This window comes from Lynx rufus, unplaced genomic scaffold (assembly GCF_022079265.1).
Source record: "Lynx rufus isolate CCGP_SWC_20201006 ecotype Redwood Valley unplaced genomic scaffold, mLynRuf1.p SCAF_15, whole genome shotgun sequence".
Taxonomy (NCBI): domain Eukaryota; kingdom Metazoa; phylum Chordata; class Mammalia; order Carnivora; family Felidae; genus Lynx; species Lynx rufus.
The window spans coordinates 63,947,134-63,974,072 of record NW_025814829.1 but is presented as its reverse complement, the minus strand read 5'-3'; the positions used below and the strand labels follow the sequence as shown (position 1 = coordinate 63,974,072).

The following is a 26,939-nucleotide window of genomic DNA, read 5'->3' as shown; positions in this document are numbered from 1 at the left end:
GGTCACCTTGCAGCAGGAAGTTTGCTTTCGCTGGCAGGTGGAAATACAGTATCTGCTGGACTCTGCTGTCAGCCAGGAGCTGCATGGTTTACGGGGACAGGTGGACACTGGCTCTCACCTTCCAGGCTCCTGGGGGACAGCAGTACACGGATCTCTACCTGCTGGAGCAAGGGAGGGGGCGGCTCCCAGTTAGCGGGTAGCCCTGCTGACCTCACCCCTGCACGGTGCCAGGTACACCACAGCGGTTCCACAGCTCCTCGGGCCCGTCTGAGGCTCAGGGGTTGTCAGAGGACACCTGCTTTCCAAGGGTCACACATGCGGCCCCGTCACACCACCCTGTGAGGTCAGCCAAGCCTGTCCTGGGCCTCCTGCCCAGCCCCTGAGGGGGCTCCCTCCACCACAGCCCACCAGGGCCCCATGGCTCCCAGTGCAGGTGGACACACTCAGCCCTGCAGGGCCAGCCCAGCGCTTCCCGGAAACTCCCTTTGCCCAGGAGGGGCCAATGCTGCACCTTTGCTTCCTCTCCCATAAGTTGGAGCTAGTCACGAGAACCTTCCACGGTGCTTACCGCACAGATCATTCCAGGCACCTGACTCTGTTCAAACTCAGGAAGTCCTTACAAGGGTTGTTGAGGCCCCTGGTGAGGTGACGGGGCTGTCAGGCTCCTAAACAGCCCAGGTTACAAGAGTACCAACCGGCAGGGGGAGTGTGAGAAGTAAGTTAATATGTGTAGGTGCTTGGACATTGGTGCTCAGAGTAAGTGCTCAGCGCCTATTAGAGACTGTTTACTCTTGGTGGGTGGAGGGCAGGCCAGCATATGCTGGGCAGGGGGTTCCAGTCTGCCTGGCTGTGAAGTACAGGCAGTGCAGAGTGGTAGGGGGGTGGGGAGGGTCCCTGCTCCAGCACCCGTGCCCACACTCCTGCCAGCGGCCCAGTCCCAGCCCACGCCCGGTGCACAGTCTGGGCACTCCCGGGTTCCCCCATATTGCGGGCTCCGGGCGGAACAGGATAGGGCACTTAGGGTACCCAGGGAGGAGAGAGGCAAGCCAGGAGGGGCTGGGACAGCCAGGGCCAGGCCTTTGTCTCGTCCCATCCCCAGGAAGCCTGAGAAGGGCGTCCAGTACCTCATCGAACGTGGCTTTGTGCCTGACACGCCAGTGGGGGTGCAGCGCAAGGGCCTCAGCAGGCAGATGATCGGCGAGTTCCTGGGCAACCGACAGAAACAGTTCAACCGAGATGTGCTGGAGTGAGTTCCACGGCTGGGGGGGCGGGGGCAGGGACCTGCGGCGCGCGCAGCGTCAGATTCGCCTGCTTGCTGGAGCGTACACCCAATCCTCCCCTTATCTCTCTTTTTTTTTTTAACGTTTTTATTTATTTTTGAGACAGAGACAGAGCATGAAGGGGGGAGGCGCAGAGAGAGAAGGAGACACAGAATCGGAAGCAGGCTCCAGGCTCTGAGCCATCAGCCCAGAGCCCGACGCGGGGCTCGAACTCACGGACCGCGAGATCGTGACCTGAGCTGAAGTCGGACGCTTAACCGACTGCGCCACCCAGGCGCCCCATCCCCTTATCTCTTTATTGCTCTGAGACACAAACGGACGCCCCCCGCAGGTTCGTACCTCACACCCTACCGCATACGTGCGTGCTTGCACCCTCGGGCACCGTATGTCACACATGGACCCCACGGGCCCCCTGGCACACACCCTCAGCACTTCCATCCCTCTCCAGCAGAGCCGAGCCACTGCAGGGCTGGGGGGTTGGAGTTCTGGGCTCCCTTCCCCAGCCTGGCTGCCAGCTGTCCCAACATGCCCTCAGGGCGAGGGGTGGGGAGCCCAGAGAGACCCCCGGAGCCTCCCTCCCCTGCCTCTTTCCTGCCTCTCCTGGCTGGGAGATCTCAGGGTGAGAGTCCAACCATGGCTGACGGCCAGAGCCCTCCCAGCTACTTGGAACTCTGCAGAAAGCCGGGTTTCCAGATCCCTGGAAACTGCCGACAGTTTGAAAAGCTCGGACCCCAAATCTCTCCATTCCTCCTTGAGACTGCCCTGAGTAGACAGGCACCCTGCGCTTGGACCCTTGGGTCTGTTGTAGTGCAGTTACTGTGCACAAGCCCTGTCTTCCCCTCACAAGCAGGGGTCGGGGGATGCCAGGTCTCCCTAACTCCCTCTCTCAGAGGAGGAGCCAAAGCTGCAGAATAGCATGGCACAGGGTGGCTCAGGGCCTGGGGGAGCACCTCCAGCCCGTTGAGGATTTTCCTGACCAGGCAGCTGCACAGAGATGTAGGCCAGGAGCAGAAATCAGAGCAGGGTAAAGAGCGGACTGTTAGTAACAAGGGCAGCGCCCTCCATCCATCCAGCTCTGCCCCATGGGATGAAAGAACAAAGCAAGGGGGGCGGGCTCAGGCCTGCTGGGGCGAGGCGCCTCTGCAATAAGGAAGAGCCTGGCCATGCGTGTTCCCGCCATCTCTACACTTCCCTGGGAGGAGGCGGGCATCTGCCTGGGGCCTCTTTTTTGGCTCAGGGAGGGGCTGGCCTCGGTGCTCCCCCCATCCCCACACACACACCCGGACTCACGTACACATGTTTGTCCTCATTTGGGCACACGGACACCCACTTGTACACACAGGTAGATGCGCAGGCACACAGGATGCAGTGAGCCAGGCCTTTGGTGGCAGCTGGCTGTGCCTGGCACCGGGCATGCCCACCCGGGCTGCTTTCTCCCTGCTTGACATTTGTGTTCCCCCATCAGGAAAAGCCTGCTGCATTGTTAGTGTGGCTAGTGCCCCTCTCTCCCTTTAACCCAGCCTCAGGAAACAGTCCAGGGGAAAGCAGATGAGGTCCTTAGAGAATTGGGCCTTAGGCTGTCTTGGGCCAGCCCCCCATCCCCTGCCCCCGTTCCTGCATTCCCCCACACACACCCCAAGCTGGCTGCTGGTGGTAGGAAATCCAGGCATTGTTCTTCCCCATCAGAAAATAGCAGCAGCCTGAAGAAGTAGCAATCCTAACCCCACCCCCCACCCCCCCACCCCCCACCCCCCACACCAGGCGTCCAGCTCAGATGCTAGTCAGCAAAATTACTCCGTGTGGCCCTATCCCCCTCCCCCACCTGCTCTGCCCCAGCCTCTGAGGATGCTGCCCCCAGAGCTGTGAGCACTCAGAGAAGTTGGGGGCAGCACAGTTTATGCCCAAGCCCATGGCACCCAACAGAGGGAGGGCGGCCCTGGAAGTGAGGACTAGGCCCCCCATGGCCGAGGCCTCTGCAGCCACACCCGAGGTGGCCATGGCTTTGTTGCAAATGGATACACTAGATACCAGAGCCTGCTGAGTGGGTCCCTGGTGCAGACCCCGCCTTCTCTGTTCAGGAAACGGAGCATGCTGTGCTGGGGGGCAGCGCTGGGATGAGTGGAATGAACCAAAACCCAGTTACCAACGCCTTCTGTCAGCTCCGCCTCCACTCGGCGGATTGGCAGATGAGGATGGCAGAGGTTCTCCAAGATGCCTCTCGAAAATCCCCGGCAAAACCCAGGCACCTCGCCCCAAACCCTCCACGTGGGAGGACCGGCTCAGGGCAGAGTCACTGCCCGGCGAGTTAGCACCCTGGGCCTCTGCTTCCTCCTGGAGAAGATGGGCGCGTGCTCCTGGCATCCCTCTCGGACAGCCCGAGCAGACCGGAGCAGTAACGTCTTGCTTTGTGCCCTGTGGACATCTCGCTTTGTGCCCTGTGGACCACGCGCCCAAAGAGCTGATTGTGCCCCGGCGGCCTTTATCAGGAGCAGCCATAGGCTCTGTCTGGCTCCTCTGTAGAAAATCACACACGTACGAGGTGCCGGGTGGCGCAGTTGGTTGTCTGGCCCTTGATGTCATCTCGGGTCATGATCTTGCAGTTGTGTGACTTCAGGCCCCACGTCGGGCTCTGCGCTGGCAGCAGGGAGCCTGCTTGCAATTCTCTCTCTCCGTTGCTCTCTGCCCCTCCCCCACTCACGCTGTCTCTGTCTCTCTCAGGTAATTTTTAGAAAAAAGAAAAAATTACACACATAGATATAAGCACTAATGTCTTCCCATAGTTTCAGGGGGGGTCTTTAGGCTACATAATCTGAAGTGTTTGGTGATTGGAGGAAGCCGGCGGAGGACCCTCCTGGACAAGAGGCGGCCAGCCGTCCTGGCTCCAGGCAGCTCAACACCTGCCCCTGCACTGACTCCCTTCGCGCTCTGCCCCAGCAGGAAGGCCGGCAGAGGCCCTGCAGGCAGCAGGCGCTGACGTGGCCTTGGTGTCTCTTTCCAGCTGCGTGGTAGACGAGATGGATTTCTCTGCCATGGAGCTGGACAAAGCTCTCCGGAAGTTCCAGGCACACATCCGGGTCCAAGGGGAGGCTCAGAAGGTGGAGCGGCTCATCGAGGCGTTCAGGTCGGGGGCGAGGCAAGGTGTGGGTGGGTGTGGGCAAGAGGAAGGTTGCTGGTCGTGAGGCCCAGGGCTGGGGCCCGAATCCCCCTTCACCCCCTCCCCTAAGCAGGGTCAGGTGGCCTTGCCCTTGCCTGGGGAGATGAGGCAGTGGCCCCTTCTGCATGCCAGGGGCTGTGCTGGTTATTGCCAGAAGCAGACTTTTGGACAGTCCGTCTTCCTCCAGGTCCTCATGAGCATCACTCACTCGTGAGCCCGTGTCCCCATCGTCTGCCCATTCACAGAGGGCAGCAAGTCTCACACAGTGACCCAGAGCACAAGCTGCAGAGCCACACGGCCTGGCTGTAGCACCCGCTCCACCACTTACTAGCTGTGTGACTTTGCCCTAGTGACTTCATCTCTCTGTGCCTCACGTCCTTGCCTATAGAGTGGGGATAACGAAAGCACCTACCCTGGACAGAGTGGAAGGACTGAACCCCTTTGGACATGTGGGCACGCTTAGCCCATGCCTAGCATGACAGAGCCCACAGTCAAGGGCAGCTACGACCCTACAGTCATTCATCCCGGGACTGTGTGCACAGTGACTGGGTGGGATCCTCTGTGCCCTTGCTGGGTATAGGACACACGAGTCAGCCACTGACCCAGCCCTCCAGGCTCAGCACCACTGGTGGGGCCAAGGTGGGGAATGAGGACACAATAGGAGGACAACTCTGGGGCCCTGAGCAGGGGGTTGTTCAGGCACTTCTTTCCAGGAGGGCTTCTTGGAGGTGGCGGCACTAATGGAAAAGGCAGGATTGAAGCCCACATCATCTGAGCTGTGATAGCCACTGCCTTAGTCCTGGCACCCCATGGTTCTTCTTCTCTGATCTGCCCCCCTCACCCAGCTCCCCCTGAAGTCTCCAGTGGATGGGGGCCTCTTGGAGTTTGGGGCAGGGGCGCACATTTGAGGCAATGAGAACAATAAGCAGAATACATTAGTGAGGCTGTTGCTTCAGCTGCTGTAACAAAGATGCTCCAGCAGCCGTGGCTGAAACAAGATGGAAGTGCATCTCCCTCTGAGCTGGCATGAAGGAGGCCCAAGCCGGGCTCCCTTCATCTCAGGGTCCCAGGGAGCAGGGCCAACACCCATCACCACAGGGGAGAGGAGTGGGCTCTGCCTTTTAAGGTACAGCCTCGAAGATGCCCACATCCCATCTGCTCTTATCCCATTGGCCAGAACTTAATCACCTTCTGGGCTGCATCCAATCCCGAGGGAGACTGGGGCATGCAGTCCTCGTCCTAAGAAGGCATTGCCAGCCTAAATACAGGTAGGAGATGTAACCAGTGTGAGAAGGAGAGAGTGGATAGAGCGGCACTCTGCCTGGCAGGTGTTATTTACCCCCGTTTACCAGATGCAGAAACTGAGGCTTGTAAGGCAGCACCCGGCCTCAGCCATTAGGTGCCAGGGCCCAAGTGATCATGGCTGCTGTGCGTGAGGGCTAGACCCACTCCCTGCCCTGACTGAAGTGGTCCTGACCCTGCTCCCTCTCCCGGCCCCCAGCCAGCGGTACTGCATCTGCAACCCTGGGGTGGTTCGGCAGTTCCGGAACCCAGACACCATTTTCATCCTGGCCTTTGCCATCATCCTGCTCAGCACAGACATGTACAGCCCCAACGTCAAACCTGAGCGGAAGATGAAGCTGGAGGACTTCGTCAAGAACCTGCGAGGTGAGCGGCCCCGGGACCCGGGCTGTGGCATACAGCCATCCCACACTCTGCACACACACCCGGCTGGGCATGGGGCCAGGACGTGAGTGCGCTGGGCGCAGGGCAGCGCAAGGGAGCTGGGCTCCAGCACATCCAGCCATCACCCACAGGGGCCTTGGGCGAGCACCGGCTCCACAGACAGGGCGCAAGTCATCCTGAAGAGGGCAGACTCCTGTCACGCTCCATGACACACACTGGGAGCATGGACGGAGTGACCCACACCCGGGTCTTGTGCTGTGATGGTTTTAGCTTGTTTCCCAAAGATACACAGGGATTTGACAGGTAGGCAAGCTCAGCCCAGCTCGGGAGGGCCAGGCCAGACATGGTCCACAGAGGCGGATGGGGTGATGTGAGGGAGCACAGTCGGGAACAGGGCAGGAGGGGGGAAGCCAGGCAGGGGAGGGGCCGGGCAGAGAGCCTGTGCCACCATCCCTGCTGTGCCCTCTCCTACACTCCGTGTTCCTCATGAAACTGACTTGACTTTTTTTTTATGTTTATTTTACTTTTGAGAGAGAGAGAGACCGAGTGGGAGCTGGGGAGGGACAGAGAGAGAGAGAGAGAGAGAGACACACACACACACACACACACACACAGAATCTAAAGCAGGCTCCAGGCTCCCAAGTTGTCAGCACAGAGCCTGACATGGGGCTCGAACCCACGAATCGTGAGATCATGACCTGAGCCGAAGTCGGACATGACTGACTGAGCCACCCAGGCATCCCCTGACTTGCCTTTTGTGTGTATTTTTTTTAATTTTTTAACGTTTTTTATTTATTTTTGAGACGGAGAGACAGAGCATGAACGGGGGAGAGTCAGAGAGAGAGGGAGACACAGAATCTGAAATAGTCTCCAGGCTCTGAGCTGTCAGCACAGAGCCCAACGCGGGGCTCGAACTCACGGGCAGTGAGATCGTGACCGGAGCGGAAGTCGGACGCTTAACCGGCTGAGCCACCCAGGCGCCCCTTGTGTGTATTTTTAAGAGGAACCTTATATAAGCACACTGTAAACAGGAAGACCGTATCATTTGCCACACGTAGGCAGCCATTGTAAAAATGAATTCAGTGGACGAGAACACCAGGCCGGGGCGAGTGGCCCATGTTAGACAGGAGCTAACGGTGGGCAGCAGGAAGGAAGGCCTTCCTGGTGTCGTTGCAGAGGAAAGGAATTGAAAAGGAGATGGCTGCCTCCCAAGTGGCACCATGTTAGCTGACAGCATGTCCTCGTTTACCTGGAGTCCCTGCAAGAAGAAGGAGGGACTATGTCCCTTTCCTTGGGAAACACCAAGCTGCAGCAGGCTGAGATCCCCTTAGGGTGTCATATTTTTTTTAAAAAAGGAAAAAAGTTGGTCTGAATCAGGTCCAACTTTGTCAGCTTGTTGAGCTATTTTTTTTTCCTATCCAGTTCTTTAAGTCTTCTGAACTGATGATAAAACTTTAAGTTTTTGATCTTTGTTGCGCCATTTCAATTTCCTATAAAACCACCGCTCTGTCGTCCCCTTTCCTGGGGCAGGAAGGCCCTCCCCTCCCCCCACCCGGGGTTTGAACTGTCCTGGTGCGCCCCCTGGTGGTGGGTACCCTGCAACAGGCCAGCTAATGGGGTGCCCATCCAGAAGAGTGCCAAGGTGCCCGCTTTTCCCAGCTGGGCTCCAGGACCTGATCAGTCAGGGAAGCCAAGGGGCAGGGCTTGGTTCAGACCAACCAGACGGCCATCCCCTGCCCAGAGCACTCATGGTGTGTGGCCCTCTGCTAGATCTCAGGGGTGCTGTGGACCCCAAGGAATTCAGGTCTTAGCTACAGTTCCCAGGAAGCTAAGGAGTCTGGGAATTTTCTTAATGGCAATTCAGCACCAGAGCACAAGAGTGCAACCAGCAGATGCTTTGATGGGACAGGGGCTGTCTCTCCTCACAGGGCTGAGCCTGATTCTGGTCTTCACAGGGTCCCCCGTGGCCTTAGCGTGTAGGCCTGTTCTCCCTCGCTGCCCAGAGAGCAGGCTGTGTGCTGCATGCTGTTGGTGACCCCATGCGCTGCAGTTTAAAGGTCTTTGCGATTTGACTCTGATTTTTTTTTCTGCCTTTAGACCTCACCCACATAATTGGGACTCCCCTGTATGGGGAACAACAGGAGCAGCCTGAAATGATTAGCCCAGAGGAGAGAAGGCCCGGGGAGGGAAGGGTTGCTCAGTCAGATTGCCAGTCGGCCACCCTCACATCAGTGGCTTTGTTGTTTGTATCCGGCCTTGCACCCGACCATCCCAGCAGTCTGGGGGAGTTATCATCCCACTTCTCAGGAGACTGAGCTGTCGGCTGTCTCCCAAGCCTGGACCGTTCCCTCCAAATCCCATCTTTTCAAGCCAGGAACTCAGGAGTGTTCTCTTCAGTCTTCCTTGTGTTCAGAAGGGTAGCCAAGGCAGAGGGAAGGGATCTGCCCAAGGTCACGTCCACGGGGGCAGAACTCTGGTCTCCCACAGCCTGGCTGGTGCTCCGCACCAGGCAGATGTCCAGCTTGGTGTTTGTAGAAGAGACCTTCCCCCCTGCACACACTGGGCACATTTTCTCTGGAATTCCTCACTCTGGTTCCCCCGGGGAGACTCTCAGCAGGAGTGCCTTTGGGGGGTTGGAGGGTAAGCGGGGGAGGAATCGCTCACCAGCATGGCAGCCAGACGAGCAATGATTTTCTTTTATTGATGTTTGTTTTTAAGTTTTCTAGATTGATTTCTTTTTAATGACTATTATCCTCACATAATTTCAAAAAAAAAAAAAAACACAAAGTAAGACAAGCTAGCCATCAAATTCTTTGGTATTTACCCAAAGGAATTGAAAACCCTGTACATCCACACAAAATCCTGCATAGGATGTTTATAGCAGTTTTATTCATAGTTGCCAAAACTTGGCAGCAGTCGAGAGATGTTGTTCGGTGGGGGAACGGATACATAAACGGTAGTCCATGCAGACAATGGAATATTATTCAGCACTAAAAAGAAAAGAAGCCATGAGAAAACAGGGAGGAACCTTAAAAATGAATACCACCAAGTGAAGGAAGCCAGTCTTAAATGGTTGCATACCATAGGAGGCCAGCCATATGACCTTCTGGAAAAGGCAAAACTATGGAGACATAAGAGATCAGTGGTCACCAGGGGTTGGAGGGAGGAGGGGCGGAGGAGGTAGAGCTCGGGGGAGTTTTCGGGCAGTAAAACTATTCCACCTGACTCCGTGGTGGTGGAGACGTGTCGGTAAATGTTTATTATCGAACGCACAACACCAAGAGTGAATCCCAATGTAAATTATGGATTTTGGGTGATAATAGTGTGTCAGTGTGGGTTCACTGGTTCTAATAAATATATGACTCTGGTGTGGGAAGTTGGTAGTGGGTGGGGGCCGGTGTTACAGGGAAATCTCTGGGCTTTCCCCTGAATTTTGCTGTGAACTTAATTGCTCTAAAACACAGTTCTAAAAAATAGTCTGGTTTTAAAAAATGTGTGGGGTGCCTAGGTGGCTCAGTCAGTTGAGCGTCCGACTCTTGATTTCAGCTCAGGTCATGATCCCAGGGTCATGGGATTGAGCCCTGTGTTGGGCTCTGCTTAGGATTCTCTCCCTCTCTCTCTGTCCCCCCCTCTTCCTTCTGCCACTCTCCCCCCTCTCACACTCTCTCTGTAAAATTAAATAAAAAGTATGAACGGTCAGTAGCAGAGCCCCTCCCACCCCTACCTGTGTGCCCAAGGCCACACCCTCCCCCTTACAGTTCCGTGTCGGTTCCCTGTGGTCGTCCTCATTTTCCTGGCAGCTGTGTGGTATTCCATTGCACCCGTGCAGGGATGGCTGAACCATTCCCCTATTAATGGGTAAATGGGTGAATCCCAGTCTTCCGCTCTTTGGAAACCATGCTGCCATGAGTGCCCTGGTCTGTGCATCATGGCCCATGGGGATAAATTTCCCCAGGATGCAACCAGTGGCCCAGAGGGGCTTTGAGTGTATACTTGTGACCCTCCCACCAGCAGTGGCTGGGAGGCCCCTTCCCACAGCCTCGCCAACTGCGCAGGTTACCAAACCTCTGGACCTCTGCCAGTCTGTGGTCTGAGGACTGGCGTGGGGTTGTGTTTCTCTCCTGAGTGGGGCCGAGTTTTCCTCGCAGCAGTTTTTCAGGGTATAGCAGAAAGGGTGCATGCCTGTCGTCAAAACAACCTGGCTTCAAGGCCAGACCCCAGCTTCTGCGCACGTGATGTGGGACAACAGCTGGTGGCGCTGCTCAGGTGCACGGAGTTCTCACTTTCTGGGAACGCACCGCCGCTGCTCTGTCTTCTTCACGAGACCTCCGTGAAGTCACCCGTGCTCTTGGTGGCCCACTTCACAGAGGACCCCCAGCGCAGAGACTCAGTCCCACAGCTCGTGAGGGGCAAAGCAAGAACTTAGGCCCACGCCTGTGGGAGCCTGAAGCCACAAACACCAGCTTCACAGCCACCCCCAACCCCGGGCCCTTCCCTGAGCCTTGCTTTCCCAGCTGTGGAATGGAGACGGTCACACCCACCCAGCGGGGCCATGGTCAGGATTAGCAAGCTGATGTTTACAAAGCCCTTGGAGCATGGCTGGAAGCTGGCACAGCCCTCTGCGTGCTGATCTGGGTGGCTATGCTGGCTTTGTCCTGGTGGAAGGATCCTAGGGCATTTCATAATTGACTGAAGGTGTTCAGTGGCTGTGGGTCTGGAAGGTCTTTGGTTCTGCTGAGGATTGATGAAAGGGATTGATATTCTGATTGGGTTTAGAAACTTGGTAAATCAGGGGTGAGCCTGGGGCCCCGAAGCTGAGTGGTGCCACAGCCACCCAGACCCTGGCCCGCCCTGATGCCTGGCTACTGTCCCCTGCCCAGGTGTGGACGATGGTGAGGACGTTCCCCGGGAGATGCTAATTGGGATCTAGGAGCGCATTCGCAAGTGGGACCTGAAAACCAACGAGGACCACGTGTCCCAGGTGCAGAAGGTGGAAAAGCTCATCGTGGGGAAAAAGCCGGTAGTGGTGGCCTTGCATCCCTGGCTCCTCACTCCCACCCACCCCCCCTCCATGCGACCCCAGGCCTGCCCCACTGGCATTAGCTTTGGACAGGGGCCCTGATGCCATTTGGAACCTGGCTTCTTCGGGGCATAGTTGGGGGGGGCGGTTCCTTTAGGTTTAGGGTGGCTCCTGCCTGATATTGGGGAATAATAACCATTGGCCCTGGGTTATATTTAAAGAGAGCCTGAGGCTCTTAAGAAACCAGCCCAGGGGCGCCTGGGTGGCGCAGTCGGTTAAGCGTCTGACTTCAGCCAGGTCACGATCTCGCGGTCTGTGAGTTCGAGCCCCGCGTCAGGCTCTGGGCTGATGGCTCAGATCCTGGAGACTGTTTCCGATTCTGTGTCTCCCTCTCTCTCTGCCCCTCCCCCGTTCATGCTCTGTCTCTCTCTGTCCCAAAAATAAATAAATAAACGTTGAAAAAAAATTAAAAAAAAAAAAAGAAACCAGCCCAAGTTGCTTAGTGGTCCCTTGGTGGCCTGGGAATGCCCTTATCGGCCTTTCCAAGTTCTGGCAGCGAGGAGGTCTCCTGAGCTGTGTGTGGCATGTCTGGACAAAGGCTATGGGAACGTGCCTCTGGAGGGGTGCTTACCTACTCGGATGTCACCCCATTAGCTCTCTCAGGTCCCAGGTGCATGCTTTGGATCATTAATATCTTTTCTTGTTTGTTTAATGTTTCCCACATAGATTGGATCCCTGCATCACGGGCTTGGCTGTGTGAGTATCCCTCTGCTTTTACATCCTGGCTGATATCCCGCCCCGGGTTGGGGTTGGGGTGGGGGCAGGGAGGTCCACCATGTTCTGTGTTCACCTCCCTGCATCCCCTGGTTCCCAGATCCACAATTCTGGCTGCTTGAGTTCCTTTCCGGAGTGATAAGAAATTTGATTTTCATAGTTCTCCCAGCCTTGAACCTCTGCAGGCCCAGACTGCAGCCACCTGGGGAGGGTTGTGTACCGTCAGGCCAGGGCAGATGGTGTCCCTCCCTCTCACCCGGCCTGGTTGAGCACAGAGGCCAAGGCTTGCCTCCGACCCGAGGCACTGTGCCCAAAACAGATGAGGCTGATGGGCCATTGCAGGCCTGCCCACGCAACCCACCCTCTGCCGCCCACACTCCACTGTCACCACCTTGAGCAGGTCTGCCTATCTGCTCACCCCAGGAGCAGCAAGGCTAGCCTTGCAGTCACGTGGCACTTTCCTTATGTGTCCGTCTTTACCCTTCACCCGGCAGCCTGCACTGCAAGAGTCAGCGTCACAAACCTGTCTGCTCCCCCCTCTTCCCACCTTGGCCTAGAGACAAACCACTAGACGCTGCCGTGGCCAGCCCTCACCCACCTCTCCAGCCCCGCCTCCCGCCATCCTCTCCCCTTCACACTTTTATTCCAAACGATGCCCCTCCCTGAGCACGCCAGCCTGGGCCAAGCCCTTCCTCCCATCTTCCTGATGCACTGAGCTTGGGCCTCCCACCACCAGGGCACCCGTTGCAGAGTGAACCCTCCCTGCCAACACATCCCTTTACTAACCCGCTGTGTCCTGCGTGAGCCTGGGTGCTCTCAGAGCCACCACTGGGCCTCCCCAGTGACTTGTCATCACAGTCCTTAGACACCATACAGGTTGTACCTGGCCTTGTGAGTGGCTTGGACTTCAGCAGAGTGGGGGCTCACGTGAACTCATGGCAGGCGTGCTCCGCGTGGAGGCCCAGGCCAGGCCCCACGGGGTGGTGTGGCTGCCGGCCGAGGAGTTGGGGCAGGGAACCATCAGAAGCGTCGGGATTCTTTTTTTTTATTTATTTATTTTTTATTTAAAAAAAAAATTTTTTTTTCAACGTTTATTTATTTTTGGGACAGCGAGAGACAGAGCATGAATGGGGGAGGGGCAGAGAGAGAGGGAGACACAGAATCGGAAACAGGCTCCAGGCTCTGAGCCATCAGCCCAGAGCCTGACGCGGGGCTCGAACTCACGGACCGCGAGATCGTGACCTGGCTGAAGTCGGACGCTTAACCGACTGCGCCACCCAGGCGCCCCAAAAGCGTCGGGATTCTTTTTTTTTTTTTTAATTTTTTTTAATTTTTTTTTTCAACGTTTATTTATTTTTGGGACAGAGAGAGACAGAGCATGAACGGGGGAGGGGCAGAGAGAGAGGGAGACACAGAATCGGAAACAGGCTCCAGGCTCCGAGCCATCAGCCCAGAGCCACGTCGGGATTCTTTAGGAGGGGCCTGGAATCCTCTCTCCTCTCTGCACCTTCCCAGTTGTGTGGCTGAGGCAAGTTGCTCAACCTCTCTGTGCCTCAGTGTCCTCATCTCAAGTAGACACTCTGGAGAAATCTTTGCCGGGACTAACAGGCTTGTGTGTGTGATGGGCACTTTGTGGGGACTGAGAAATCACAAATTCCTCACTGTGGGGGCTCTGGTGTGCACATGATGCTCTAAGACGTCTGGGACCTGCCTGAAGGAAAGGAAAGGAGGTGTCGTGAGAGGCAGGGACGCTTTCCACGGCCCTTCAGGAGAGCTCCTGAGGAAAAGCAGGGAAAGTTGCAAGGAGTCCAGACACGTCTGCTGTGTGCGGTTGGTGGGAGAAGGCGTTTTCGAAGGCCAGGCCCACAGGCTGGGTTCCCAGAGCACAGGGACTGCAACGGAGGGGCTGGGGGCTGACGCAGTGCTTCCTCCCCATACAGGTGCTCTCTCTGCCCCACCAGCGGCTGGTCTGCTACTGCTGGCTCTTCCAGGTTCCAGACCCAAACAAGCCCCAGAAGCTCGGGCTGCACCAGCGAGAAATCTTCCTGTTTAATGACCTCCTGGTGGTATGTGGTTCCCCAGAGCGTGTCGTGGCTGGGACCCGTGGCTTGGGGCGGCCTTGAACTGCAGCTCCGGTCTCCCATCTGGCCTTGTGTGCCTGTGCTTGGGGAAAGGCACCTACGTGCGTGGGGTGGAGGTGAAGGGGATGGGGTCAGCCCCACGGTTTTGGGTTACAAGAGGCAGAATCTAACTCACAGCGCGGCTGACGAAAACAGGGCTTCATCAGCTTATGTAAAAGCCCAGAGGGGGGTGTGGGTCTTCAGCCCCAACTATTTATAGAAGCTTACACAGTGTCAGCGGGACTCCTTTATTAGGCTCTCTGTCTCTCAGCTGCGTGGGCTCCCTTCTCAGGAGCTCTGTTCACAAAGAGAAAGTCAGTCTCGGCAGTTGCAGGCTTAATCCTGCCCCCTCCCTGCATCCCCGGCCACCAGGGGGATTTTCTTGGGAAGAGTCCGGGCAGAGGTCTCACTGGTTCCCGTGCCCATGCCTGAGCTGCTCACAGGGGCCAGGCAGGTGCAGTGCTGTCTCATTGGCTAAACCTGGGTCACTGCTCACCCCCAGGAGTGCTGGGTGGCAGAGAGGGGGTTCCCCAAAGGGAAACTGCGGAGCTCTTGCCCAAAAAAAGGTGGCATGGATGCTGGCCACCGGGGATAAAGATGCCCCTGGAGACAACGGGGGGAAACTGTCACTTGGGTCTTTGTCTCTCCTGCATGCCCCGGGCTTTCTTGCTAGAGGCCCTTGTCCCTGACCCCTACCTGCCTGAGGACCAGCCACTTCTCTCTGACTGCTGAGGTTGGAATCTGGACCTGTGGGTTTCAAGTCTTTGTCAAGGGTCCCTGACCTCAAGCAAGTGACTTCAAATTCCTGAGCCTCCGTTTCCTCCTCCAAAATCTCTCAGGCAGTCACAGAGCTCAGGTGGGGTCCTGGGTGTCCGAGCCCGGCCTGGCGCCTTTGGGGTCATGTGCAGTGCGGCGCCTGCCACCTCTCTGCTGAGGGGCTTCGTCGCCAGCCAGGATGACAGCTGGGATTCACAGGAGCGGAAGCCAGCATCCATGTCAGGATGTGCCTGGACACACAGGCCTGCCCTGCCCCAGAGGCCTCCCGACCTCTGCACTGCCGAGAGGGTTTTGATGTTAGTCTCAGTCAGAATCCCGAGGGCCCAGAGTTGCCCCTGAGCGGTGCAGGCGATACAACTCAGCCTCTGTCTCTGGCGGCCCTCAGGTGACCAAGATCTTCCAGAAAAAGAAGAACTCGGTGATGTACAGCTTCCGACAGTCCTTCTCCCTGTACGACATGCAGGTTCAGCTCTTCGAGAACCAGTGTAAGTCCGTGCTGGGGGCCTGCCGCAGCCCAGCCGCGAGTGTGTGTGCTGGAACACTCGTCCACACGTGGCCGTGTGCCACGTGGCGGAAACGGTGTCACAACTCCCACCTTGTAGTCACGAAGTGCTGTGCTCCCCAAGGATCTCCCCCTGGGGATCTCCCCCAGCTCTCCCACGTGTGTTCCATATTCCTGCTTCACCAGCAGAGAGAAGGTTGCAGGCCAGGGGTCTGACGAGCAACAGTACCTGGGGAGAATTTGATAACATTGTACATGGTGGTGATTGCCTTTGCTTTTGCCCCTACGTCTTCTTACTGTGTGGATAAGGTTTTTTTTAATTCAGGGTGGAGTGGATTTATGCCAATAAAATTTTGCCTGGAAGACACCAAGTAAATGGCACAGGTGATGTGCAAACACAGGCAAACAAACAGGTGCAGGCAAGGCCTGGGGGGCTGTAGGACAGGAGCCCGGTCCTGAGCAGAGAGCCCGGGTGCAAATGCGTCAGGACCTAGCGGTCCCTGGGCCGCATTCCCTTTGTCTGTAAAGTGGGGTGATAGCACCTACCTCAGGGACTTAGGTGAGTCCATACATGAAGTGCTTAGAGCAGGATTTATTCTTAGGTGTTATTGGAGTCTTCTCTGGGTATGAGTGGGCCATGGGGCCTGAGGACTTGGGGGAGGAGCTGACACCCCCACTGACTTTTCTCTGTTGACCTGGTCTTTCTCTGATACCCAAGCCCTTCCCTTTACCTTTCTCCCTCTTTGTCCCGTCCCTGTTGGAGGTCCCTGAGCTGTAGGCTGAGCCAGGCCTCCTGAGATGGGGGGTGAGGGGGAGGTCCTGTTGCCCTGCCCATTTTGCACTGGCCCCAGGGGAGGACCGTTCCAGTCGAGCGTCATGATATCTCCAGCAGCAGGGAAGTCATCATCCTCTCAGACAGGTTGCCAAGCTACCGTCTGATCCGCTTTCAATCTGCAGGTTGAAAAAGAACCAGGGACCTGTGCCTGGGCCATCCCTGCCTTGCCTTGGTTTCTACCAGGGTGGAAGGTGGCCTCAGGGAGCATGGTGCCACCCCACATCGTCCTGACCGGCAGGCCCTCTCTCTGAAGGGGTGGCAGTGGTTGTGATGCTCCCAGCAGTGGGCCCGACCAGACTGAATCCGCAGGCAGAGGCTGTGCCCTCCTCGTTTTTACATTCCCAGGGCTCAGCCCTCATCCCTGAACCCAAGGTCCTGGCATAAGCCCAAGAGTCGACACTGACATTTCTATGGGACATGCCTTCGTAGCAGGGATCTCAAAGTGGTAGCCGTGGGTCAGTCGCAGCCCAGTTATGTGTTTGGTTTACACATTTTAAAAAATTTGTTGAGCTGATACTTAATATCTAAAATTACTAAAATTGGGGGCACCTGGGTGGCTCAGTCCGTTAAGCGTCCAACTTCATCTCAGGTCATAATCTCACAGTTTGTGAGTTTGAGCCCTGCATCGGGCTCTGTGGTGATGGCTCAGAGCCTGGAACCTGCTTTGGATTCTGTCTCCCTCTCTCTCTCTTTGCCCCCTCCCCCCTCACACTCTGCCTCTCTCTCTCTCTCTCTCAAAAATAAATGTTAAAAAAATTTTAATTAAAAAACAAAATAACTAAAATTTTAGATATTTTTGAGTTTTCTTGAAAACCAAGAAGGTTTTTGCTAGGCCCACATTCCCACGTCATGTGGCTGTCATGGGCTGCACGCCCCTCCCCCCCCCACACACTCACTCTGTTGCTCAGTCTCATGTGGTTTACTTCCTACATTTATGGGAACACACTAGGCATTTGAGTTCCCAGCCTTGACTTAGGTCTGAGCAAAAGTGGGATTGGTGTTTGGACCAAGAACCTCCAAACATCCAGTAGCTGATGCTTGATTCCCGCTGAGGAGAGAGGCGCTACCAGGGGACCAAAGCCACAGAGACTCTGTGAGCTTTGAGGTGGCACCAGGCAGGTCACAGGCCAGAAAGACCGAGCACTCAGCATACAGTGCATTGGGTATGGGGCCCCCATGAAGCACCCAAGGGAACTGAGGGTCTGGAGGCCACTTGTGAGAGAACAGAGCTCAGTGTGCACTCAGAATTTCCCAGGGAGACCAGATAAGACTCCCCCCAGCACAGGACACTGACTGTGACTCCTGGACTCCACCCCTGGCCATTCTCGAGCTTCAGGCAATGACCAAGGACCTTGACTTGAAGGGTCTAGGCTCCATGACCTTCAGGTTGAGGAAGGATGGGGGCCCTGACCTCTGTTCAGATTGGCCAAATCTGCCCCAGACTTCTGCATAGAACAACACAGACCCAAGTCAGGAGATGGGGATTTCCTGGCAGTCTCTCTGGTCTGCCCTGTGGATGCCTTTCCTCCCTGGTTAGACGTGTCTGCTGAGAGCCTGGACCCTTAGACTTAGCATTTCCTTGACCAGCAGAGAGAGTGCAGAGAGCACCCAGGGATCCATGGGTTCTTCTCCTCCCCTTCTGCTTTGTAGACTACCCCAATGGCATCCGGCTCACATCTGCTGTCCCCGGAGCAGACATCAAAGTGTTAATAAACTTTAACGCTCCCAATCCTCAAGACCGGAAGAAGTTCACCGACTACCTGCGGGAGTCCATCACGGAAGTGCAGGAGATGGAGAAGCACAGGATAGAGTGTAAGTCCCAGGCCCCCTGGAGAGGAAGAGCCAGCAGCCCCGGCATCTCATGGGACTTGCTGGACGTGGCCGTTGGCTCCCATCTGGTGCCAGGGACTCTGGGGACCCACAAAAGTGAGGTGCCTTGGTCTCACCTGGCCTTCCCACAGCCCTGTGACAGGGCAGCCCCCATACCCGGGCCAGAGGAGGTGGCGTGGGGAGGGCAGCAGAGGCCTCCGCGTGAGAGTGAGGGCTTCCGCGGCCCAGGCCCATCCTGCCTGTGGGACCACATGGCATGCCCTGAGAGAGCGTGGTTCCCCCGTCACCCCACGAGACGAGATTTCCCGGACATCCGGAGCTGATCTCGTTGCCCCTTGGTGTGCTTATTCTTCTTTCGTCTTCCACGAAAGAAGTCAGGGAAGTCACCACCAAGCCTATCCTGTGGGTTTCATCAGACCTGATTATCATCTTTTCTCTCCTGGCTCCAAGCCTCACTCCCTGGAGACACACAACTACCCCCACCTTTGGGCCCCACCCACAGCAAGGTCGGGTTACCCCTTGCTCATCCACAGACCCAGGCCAGCCAGTCTCCTTGCCAGCCCTCAAGCCTGCAAAGTGACGGTCTTTCCTGCAGACCCCAAGGCCCGTGCCTCTCCAGCCTCCCTTTCAGAGTTTCCTCCTAGCTCCCTTTTGTCAAAGGCAGCGTTCACACCTTCTCTTTCTTTCCCAAGACAACCGTGGGCCCTGACTTTTCCTCAGGCCAAACAGATGGCAGCTGGGCGCGATGCCAAGCCTACACAGAGGGCCCAGGGCCTCCCCCTCAAGGCTTTGTTTTCTCACTGGTCCCTCGCCCCCTCTGTTTCAGCGGAGCTCGAGAAGCAGAAAGGCGTCGTGCGGCCCAGCATGTCCCAGTGCTCCAGCCTCAAAAAGGAGTCCAGCAAGGGACGCTGAGCCGAGCCTGCCTGGATGACAGCTACACCAGCGGTGAGGGCCTCAAGCGCAGCGCCCTCAGCAGCTCCTTGCGGGACCTCTCCGACGCGGGTAAGAGCGGGTCAGGACCCCCTCCCTAGCCCAGCGCACGCAGGACTCAGACCGGGCAGCTGGGGCACGCGTTGCGTGCCAGGAAAGGACCGCAGTGGCGGCTGGTGGCGGCAGGGCTGGGACGGAGTGCCGTTGGGTTTCCCGTGACTGTCCCCAGACCGTAGTAGCATCTGACCACACAGAGAGGGCGTCCCAAAAAGGCCAGAGGAAACAGGATCCGGTTGTCAAGGCAGAACAGCCAGGAGGTTACCCCTATTCTCCCTTTCTTCTTCTAGGGGTTTTATTTATTCTTTTATTTATTTTCCAGAAACTGCTCTCACACAGAGTGAGCCAGGCCCCACTGATGGATGTGTCCCTTATCCTCTGTGCTGCCGTGTCCCTGTGTTTTATGCTGATGAATGAAATGGAGTGAAGCCCTCGAAACTGTGTTTGGAGAACCCCCTCTCCCACTGTCCCTGGTCTCATTTCCCTCACGGAGGTCTCCCTTCCTGGGAAACCTGGGCCCCCATCCAGCCCAGAGGCAGTGGCCGCAGCTGCCCCCTGGATGTCGGGGCGGTGGGGAGAGGGGGGGAGCCCTGGCACAACCGTGGTTTTTGTTACTGTTTCTTTCTTTCTGTGTGTGTTTATTTGCTGCCGGCCTCTTAACCCCTAAGCAAGCAGCACCCCTAGAGCCTCCCAGATTTCCCAGGGGAGAAGGTGTGTCTAGAGCGTCAGGGAGCTTTTGGGGGCAGCTCGCCCGGCCGGGTCCCCTGGGCCAGCCGCCCGTGAGTGTTGTTTAGCCTGCTTTGCCTGCAGTGCTGTCAGAGAAGCTGTGGAGGGACAGCCCCTGAAGCCCCCCAGTCACGTCTCAACAGGCAGCTTCTCCTGGGAGGAGGCTCCAGCTACAATGGAGCAGAGGTTACAGGACGTTGTCCCACAGAGGGCACGCGGCTCCAGGTGTCCCGGCTCTAGGAGCCTGATTGCAGGCCCTGGGTTGTCGGAAAAGACCCTCTCGGGCCAAGATCAGCCGCCTCCTCTCCAGGGACCCGGCAGCCCCCTCCCCTTCTCGGGGCCTCACCCGCCCCACCCTGCCTCGGACATTACCTCGTGGCCAGCCCTGGGCCCTGCTACTAAAAGAGCCTGATCATGACTCCATCCCACACCTGCCCCACCGGCCGCACTGCCTCCCTCCAGCTTACTCATTTCCCAGAAATTTTTTTCTTTTTTTTCTTTTTTTGAGTTGGAATTTTTTTGTTCTTATTTTGTCCTGTCATTTTTTTTTTCATAGTAAAAATCAGAAATCCATTGCCAGCATGAGGGTTTACCCAGGGTTTCTCAACCCCAGCACCATTGACGTTTTGTGCCAGATAATTCCGTGCTGTTGGAGGGTGCTGTCCTGTGCACTGCAGGATATTTACCAGCATCCCGGGCCTCTACTTACGAGATGCCAAGAGTATCCCCACCCCCAGTCATAACAGACAATAATGTCTCCAGAAGTTTCCAGGGGTCCTCTGGGGGGCAAAAATCACCCCTGGTTGGCAAAGTGCCACGGGTTGAGAACCACTGGTTTTCCCTATGGCTTGTTAAACCCAGCTAAACATAATTGGACAGCTCTGGGCCTCTGCAGGCTGGTAGCTGGGACCTCTGTTTGGGTTTGTGCAGTGGCGTTAGGCCTGGCCTCTCTGTTCCCTGATGCAGCACCTGGAGGACGGATGGGTCCCGTCCAGTCCCTCAGGTAACAGTGGCTCTGTTGAAACCGACGCTCCCAGCGTGGCCAGCCACACCTAGGACTCCAGCTCCTGGGGGTCAGATAGAGCTGCACCCCCAGGCCTGTGTGAGGGACAGAGCGCTGAGGTTCAGCTGCTTTCCTTCTATCATCGCCGTTGCCATTGTCATTTGGACATTCTGAACTAAGAAAAACTCTAGGGATTGAGTCTTCCCAGGAGACCATGTGAAGAATCCCCTGGGAAGGCAGCTCCATGTCCCCAGGAAGCCTGGAGGGTGTGTTTGAGTCCTGGCAGCTGCCAAGGCCCCAGACTGGGAGCCCTCCACGTGCAGTCTCCAGAGGGAGACCGGCCAATGTCGGCAGCCATCCAGGAAGATGCTGGGCTCAGCACCCAAAGACGTGCCCCGGCCTGGGTCGGAGTGAAGCTCTCCGGAGGCAATGTCACTCTCCCCACCGTGGCCCTCACTAAGAGGGCTGCTGGAGAAGAGGCAAGGCCTCGGGGATACTCTCTCCCTTCAGGAAAGCTAGCGCTCAGTTGTTGGCACGTCACTGCTCTGGGGGCGTCTGCCCTGGACCTGCAATCACACGTCATTCCGGGTGACGACACACTTCAGACGTGGATCCCCCCACCCCCCACCACCAATTCTCTCTACACGGTCTTCCTTCGTCTGGGATCCATGCTCATTTCAGTGGCACCAGAGCCCTGTCGGCCTGCGATCAAGGGCCTGCGTGGACCGGGGACACAGGTGTGACTGCGGCCTTAACCCCTGGCCCACATCAGTCAAGTCATGATCGACACTATCCCTAAGCCCCCAGGGTCCTCCTGCCCCTCCCAGCGAAGCTGCCCAACATCAGTCTCCAGAGAGAGGATGTCTCCCAGAGGCCATGGGACCTGCCTGCACTTGTCATTGCTCCGGGGCCTAGCCAGAGACCTGCCATGTTCTGCCCCAGGGAACCCGGGAAGCCCTCTCAGGGGAGATTTGGTGGCTCCCGGTGGCCAGTGTCCAAAGCAGCACCTGCTCAGCCTCCAGCATTATTAAGGACCACAGGGTAGGACCCTGGGTTGAGAGCTCTTGCTGCATTCTGTGCCGATACCAAGAAGCAGGAGAAGGCTGTGAAGAGCCATGCTGGGAACTCCTTCCAGACATGGTTACTGATTCTGGCCACGGTTGGCCTGGCAGGGCCTGATCAGGTTCTGGGAGAGGCACTGGGTGGGGCAGGGCTCACTTGTGGCTGGTGCAGGACCCCTCCCCCCCCAAGAGAGAGGGAGTGTAGCAGGAGGTAGAGTGCAGGTGAGGGATAGTGTGGGTGCATGGGCGAGAGCCACTTTCCCAGCATGCTTCATCTCCATTAGCACATGATGTGCACCTGTGTGCACACACCCGGACACAGGTCTATAGCGAGCAGGTGTCTGTGGGGTGTGCCCATGACTAGGGGCTCTGGGACTTGACTGTAGACAGCAGTGAGGTAGGGATACCTCACATCTCATGCTTATTTGGGAAGTTGAAAAGATGGATTCTGAGAAACTTAGCATCACTCAAAGACATCCAAGTTAAAACTGTCCTAAGTCTTGGCCCATTTGGGGGCAGGAGGAGGAGGGTTTTGTTGTACTTCAGGTCAGATACCACACAGAGCCCCCAAACCTAGCTCCAGGCCTGGCCTAAGTCCCCTTGAGAGAAGCACATCAGTCGGAAGACATTGCTGGGCACTGGTGGGGCGGGCTGGCCTTACTGTGTCCCTGGTTTTCAGTTAGAGGAGCCCTCTAGGCTTCGAGGGGCCAGAGAGCTGATTTTAAAACTGCAGAGACAGCAGAGATCTGACTTCAGCATTTCTGCATGGTGCCACAAGATCCCGAGTATCTGATGCTCACGTCTACCCTACTCAGAGGAAGGCGCGTACCCATTTCACAGATGCAGAAACTGTGCTAAAGAATCAAAGGAGTGCCAGGTGGGGTTACCTCTTCAGCCAAAAAGCCTCGTTCTGCTCTATGTCCCTGGACCACTGTGTTGGGACAAAAAGCAGGAAGGGAAGATGGCCACCCTCTCTTCTCATACGAGCTGAAAGATGAGGATATGTGACGACCCTCATCTTTCTTCCAGCTGGGAATAAGGGCCAGGTCCTACGTGGTTCTCCCTGGTCCTCAGCAACTGGTGGAAAACACTCTTGCCCTAATCTTCTGTGTGGCCCTGTCCTGAGCGAGCTCTGAAGCCCTCTCACACATGCCAGAGTCAAGCAAAGTTCCCAGCTGGGACTCAGGTTTGGGGGTTGGCAGGCCAAGCAAAGGGACCGAATGTCCCCCGAGTCCACTGTTGTATGCCCAAGATCAAGGCTCCATCCCAGTACACTCAGATGCCACGGTGAGGCCTGAAGGACCCACAGACCCACTCTCTACCCCACACAGGGCCAGCTTCTTGGCCACAGAGAGGCACGTAGCAACCTTTCCACCTTTCAGGCTCCTGGGCTCACTCAGCCTGCATTCCGCTCAGAAGGCAGCATGGCCAAGCTTCCCAGCCCCAGAGATGGACAGGCAGACCTGGGTGTGAGCCCCGCTCGCTCACTGTGGAATTGGACAGTCGGTCCATGAGCCTCAGCCTCCACCTCCTCCTCCTCCTTGGCACAAAGGGACACCTGTACTGCATTGCTGCGGGGCCTGACCAAGAACAAATGTGTTCGGCTCGTGGCCAGGGCTGAACAGGTGGAAGCCTCCAGAACATCAAGTGGGCGGCCCCTTCTCTGTCCCCTCTTCCTATCTGCTTTCCTGAGGGCTGGACAGAGACCGGACCCCGAAGCTTGGGCACCCACCATTCTTGCCAGCCTCAGTGTCCTGCAGGAATCCATGGAGAGGGCCTCCAAAAGGACCCTGGAGGCCAGGCTGAGCCTTTGGGCTCCAGAACCAAGAAGACACAGCCTTCCTGTAACACAGCCAACATATATTGAGTGCCTACTATATGCCATGTGCCGGGGGGTAGTAGAAAGCCATCGGCAGGCAGCGCTCACAGCTGAGGGAGCACTTGTGGCATCCGGAAGGGCGGTACCCGCAGAAGGGAAGCAGGACTCTGGGCTCTCCCAGCAGACCCTGACCCTGCCTCCTGCCCCTGGCCAGGGCACTGCACAAACCAAACAGTTGGCTCCAGAAGCACCAGCACATTTGAGCTCCCCAGAAGGAAAAGACAGGACACCACGTTTAGTTTCCTCCTAACCATCAACCCCACCTTGCCTGCAAGGGGGGAGATGTATATGTATGTGTGAATATACATATACATATGTATGTGAAATCCACGCAGTCAGGGCCGCACAGGACCACATCTTGTTTGTCTTGAGCCATTGGAGAAGCTGCCCCTGTCCCATCCCCTGTTGGCAGGTGGCTGGAGCACAGGGCATCTGGCCCCCGCTGTGCATGCGCCCAGCCCTCCAGGAGGCATCCCCCCCCACCCCCCCACCCCCCCACCAACAGACTGCCAGTCCAGGAGAAGGGGTATCAAGTTGGGGCTGGTTGAAAAGGAATTTTTTTCTTTGAACTCCCCCTCCTTTTTTTTTTCTTTTGAAACTCATTACTGCCATCCCACGGGCTTCCCTACGGAACCAGTCCTCCGACCCTCCCCCCCCCCCCCCCGCCTGCGGCAGTGGTGACCCAGGGCCAGGCAGGCGGCGGCCCGGCCTCGTGTCCGTGTCTAACCTCTGGTATTGCATGTTCTGGGCAGGGAGGCGAGGGGGTCGCAGCAGTGTGGGATCACTCGAGAGCAATGTGGAAGTAAGTAGGAAGCGCCTACGTCCAGCTGGCTGTCGTGTGTTGCCTCCCCGATCCTTGGTTTATATCTGTAGTCTTTTTTTTTTTGTTTTGTTTTGTTTTTCCGTTTTGCTCTTCCTTCCCCCTACTGCACAGAGGCGCAGACATGCCCCGTCCCCCATGCCTGCCTCAGCCCCAGTGCAGCTTCCCCCCTCCTAAAATCGCCCATGCCTCTCACCGCTTGTTTGGGCTGGACCCATGGGAGGTGGGGGTGGTTCTGGATTCCGTGTTTTAGTTCCCGCTTAACCCCGTCCCCTGTGGCCCCCCCAAGCATGGTTAACATCCCGGCTTCCTGGCACTCCCCCACCCCCACCCCAGGGCCCCCGCCTGCCCACACTGCTCCTGGGCGGGAAGCACCACCCGCCAGGCATCTGTGCACCCTCCAACCGCACTGTCGGGGGCGGGAGGGTGGGTTTTGCCCATCTCTTGACTTCCATGCTCCGCCATCCCCATCGCTTCCTTCCTGGAGTTCCAATTGCTGTGTGTCTGCAGTCAGGACATCATGGAATTGCTTAGCTAGCTCGGGGGAGGAAAGCCATGAGAGGAAGAAAAAATTCCGTGTGGATTTCATGAGATTTCATTCATTTGCCAACCATTTCTATATTACTGTTCACATCGTAACCTCAGCTTGCAGACCTTTTTCTTTCCTTCTTTTTCCTTGTTTGGTTTGCAGTAGGCAGCTGCAGTGAAATGCCTAGGCAGCCCCCCCACCCCTCCAACAAGGACAAGGTTCCCCGAGCCCCCCGCCCGGTCCCTACCACCAGCTTCCCAGAAAGCTCGGGGCCCATACAGGCAGAGCAGATGGCGCAGTTTCAGCAGGAACGGGGTTCTTCTTCATGCACGTCAGCCCAGCCTGCTCCACGCAGCACATGGCGCTCACAGGCACCCCCGGGCCGGTCGTTCTGACCCGAAAGCTCAGGCCGCCTTCCATATCAGAACGAGAGCAGAAGTCACACTTGTGCTGCTGCTGCTGCTGCTTTGACCAGACAGGAGCGTCCCTCATCCCCTACCCCATCCCCACTCCTCTCAGTGGAAGGCCACCCTGGGTCCCTGTGGCCCCCAGTCACATGAGCGGAGGTGGCACTGACCCAGCCTCACCCAGCCCCGCCCTCTGCAGCCAGAGAGTTAACTAAGGCTTAGCAGTCAGTGGGTGAACTTTTTACATCAAAAAAAAAAAATCATTCTGACGTAAGTGCTGTAAGGTCTTTTAATTTTGATTTCTATGAATTTCCTTTTTAGGGGTCCATCATTAGCAGTCCTCACATGCGCCGGAGAGCTACATCAACACGAGAGTGTCCATCTCGCCCACACCAGACTATGCCTAACTCATCCTCCCTCCTGGGCTCCTTATTTGGGAGTAAGAGAGGGGAAACCCCCTCCCCAGGCCCACCCGCCCTCAGCCCCTCCCCAGCCACCCCCCCACCCACTGGGCCTGCCCCACGTGCAGCACTCTGGGGCCAGCCACCACCAGGGGCCTGCTGAGGGCCTGCCGCAGGCCCAGGTGCATGGGCACCACGCCCAGTACTGCCACGTGCAGCAGAACCTGCCCCCCTACCACCACCACCACCAATACCACCCCCCCCAGCACATCCAGCATGCACACCAGTACCACCAAGGCCCCCACGGGGGGCACCAACCCTACGGGGCCCACGTGCACAGCCACCCACCGCTGCCCTCAACCCATGACGGCCACCCGGGCCACATGGGCCACGGCCACGCAGCACACCACCACGGGCAGCCCCCCGCCCCGCCGCCCCCCACCAGCAGCAAGGCCAAACCCAGCAGCATAAGCACAATTGTGTAGACAGTCTGGGCAGGGCCCCAGACTGCCCCGGAACACCTGCACACCACACAGAGCCATGCCCGGGGGTGGCCGGCCTCAGACCAGACCCAGGGCACCTCTGTTTCCACCTCTCCCCTTTGCTCCCCGCGGCCTGGATGGAGCCCTCTGAGCCCATGGGGCTTGTGTTGCAGGAAACAAAGTTCACGATCTCACTTAGCATTGGTGTCCTGGGTTCCATCTACTTGGACCCAAGGGGTGGGCCTCGGCCACCATCAGCCTTGAAAACGGTGCCACCGGCCATGTAGATGTTGAGCTGTCCCCCACCCCAAAGCAGCCCTCAGCTCTGCTCCCCAACTGTACACACATATGAAAACCCAGCCTAGGAAAAGAAGAAATGAGACACAAAAACCAGAGACAGAACAAAACAAAACAAAAACAAAAACAAACCAAACTTGCTGCATTTATTGCTCTTTTATTGACAATGGGCAAAAAATTAAGTAGACCTGATATGGTTGATGAAAATACGTAAGTAAACTTTATATAATATAAATATATAAATATAAATATAAATAAATAAATATGTATATATATATACTGTATAGGTAGTATTTGTGTGTGAAAGGAAATGTCTCAGTCCACAAAATTAGCAATATAGACTTTCCAAGGAGCTCCACTTACCCGCTA

At 56.8% G+C, this 26,939-nt stretch overlaps 1 protein-coding gene across 1 annotated transcript; it reads left to right on the top strand.

The window, feature by feature from the left end:
- Window positions 1–83: 83 nt before the first annotated feature.
- On the top strand, window positions 84–26,276 carry LOC124509894 (IQ motif and SEC7 domain-containing protein 1-like). The gene is given in 14 exon segments (XM_047076482.1): window positions 84–196; window positions 1,100–1,246; window positions 4,279–4,401; window positions 5,936–6,102; window positions 11,001–11,140; window positions 11,867–11,896; window positions 13,855–13,980; window positions 15,197–15,296; window positions 17,799–17,960; window positions 18,805–18,873; window positions 18,876–18,980; window positions 24,387–24,436; window positions 25,712–25,837; window positions 25,839–26,276. Coding segments are annotated over 14 exon segments (1,896 nt in total).
- The last annotated feature ends 663 nt before the right edge of the window (window positions 26,277–26,939 follow it).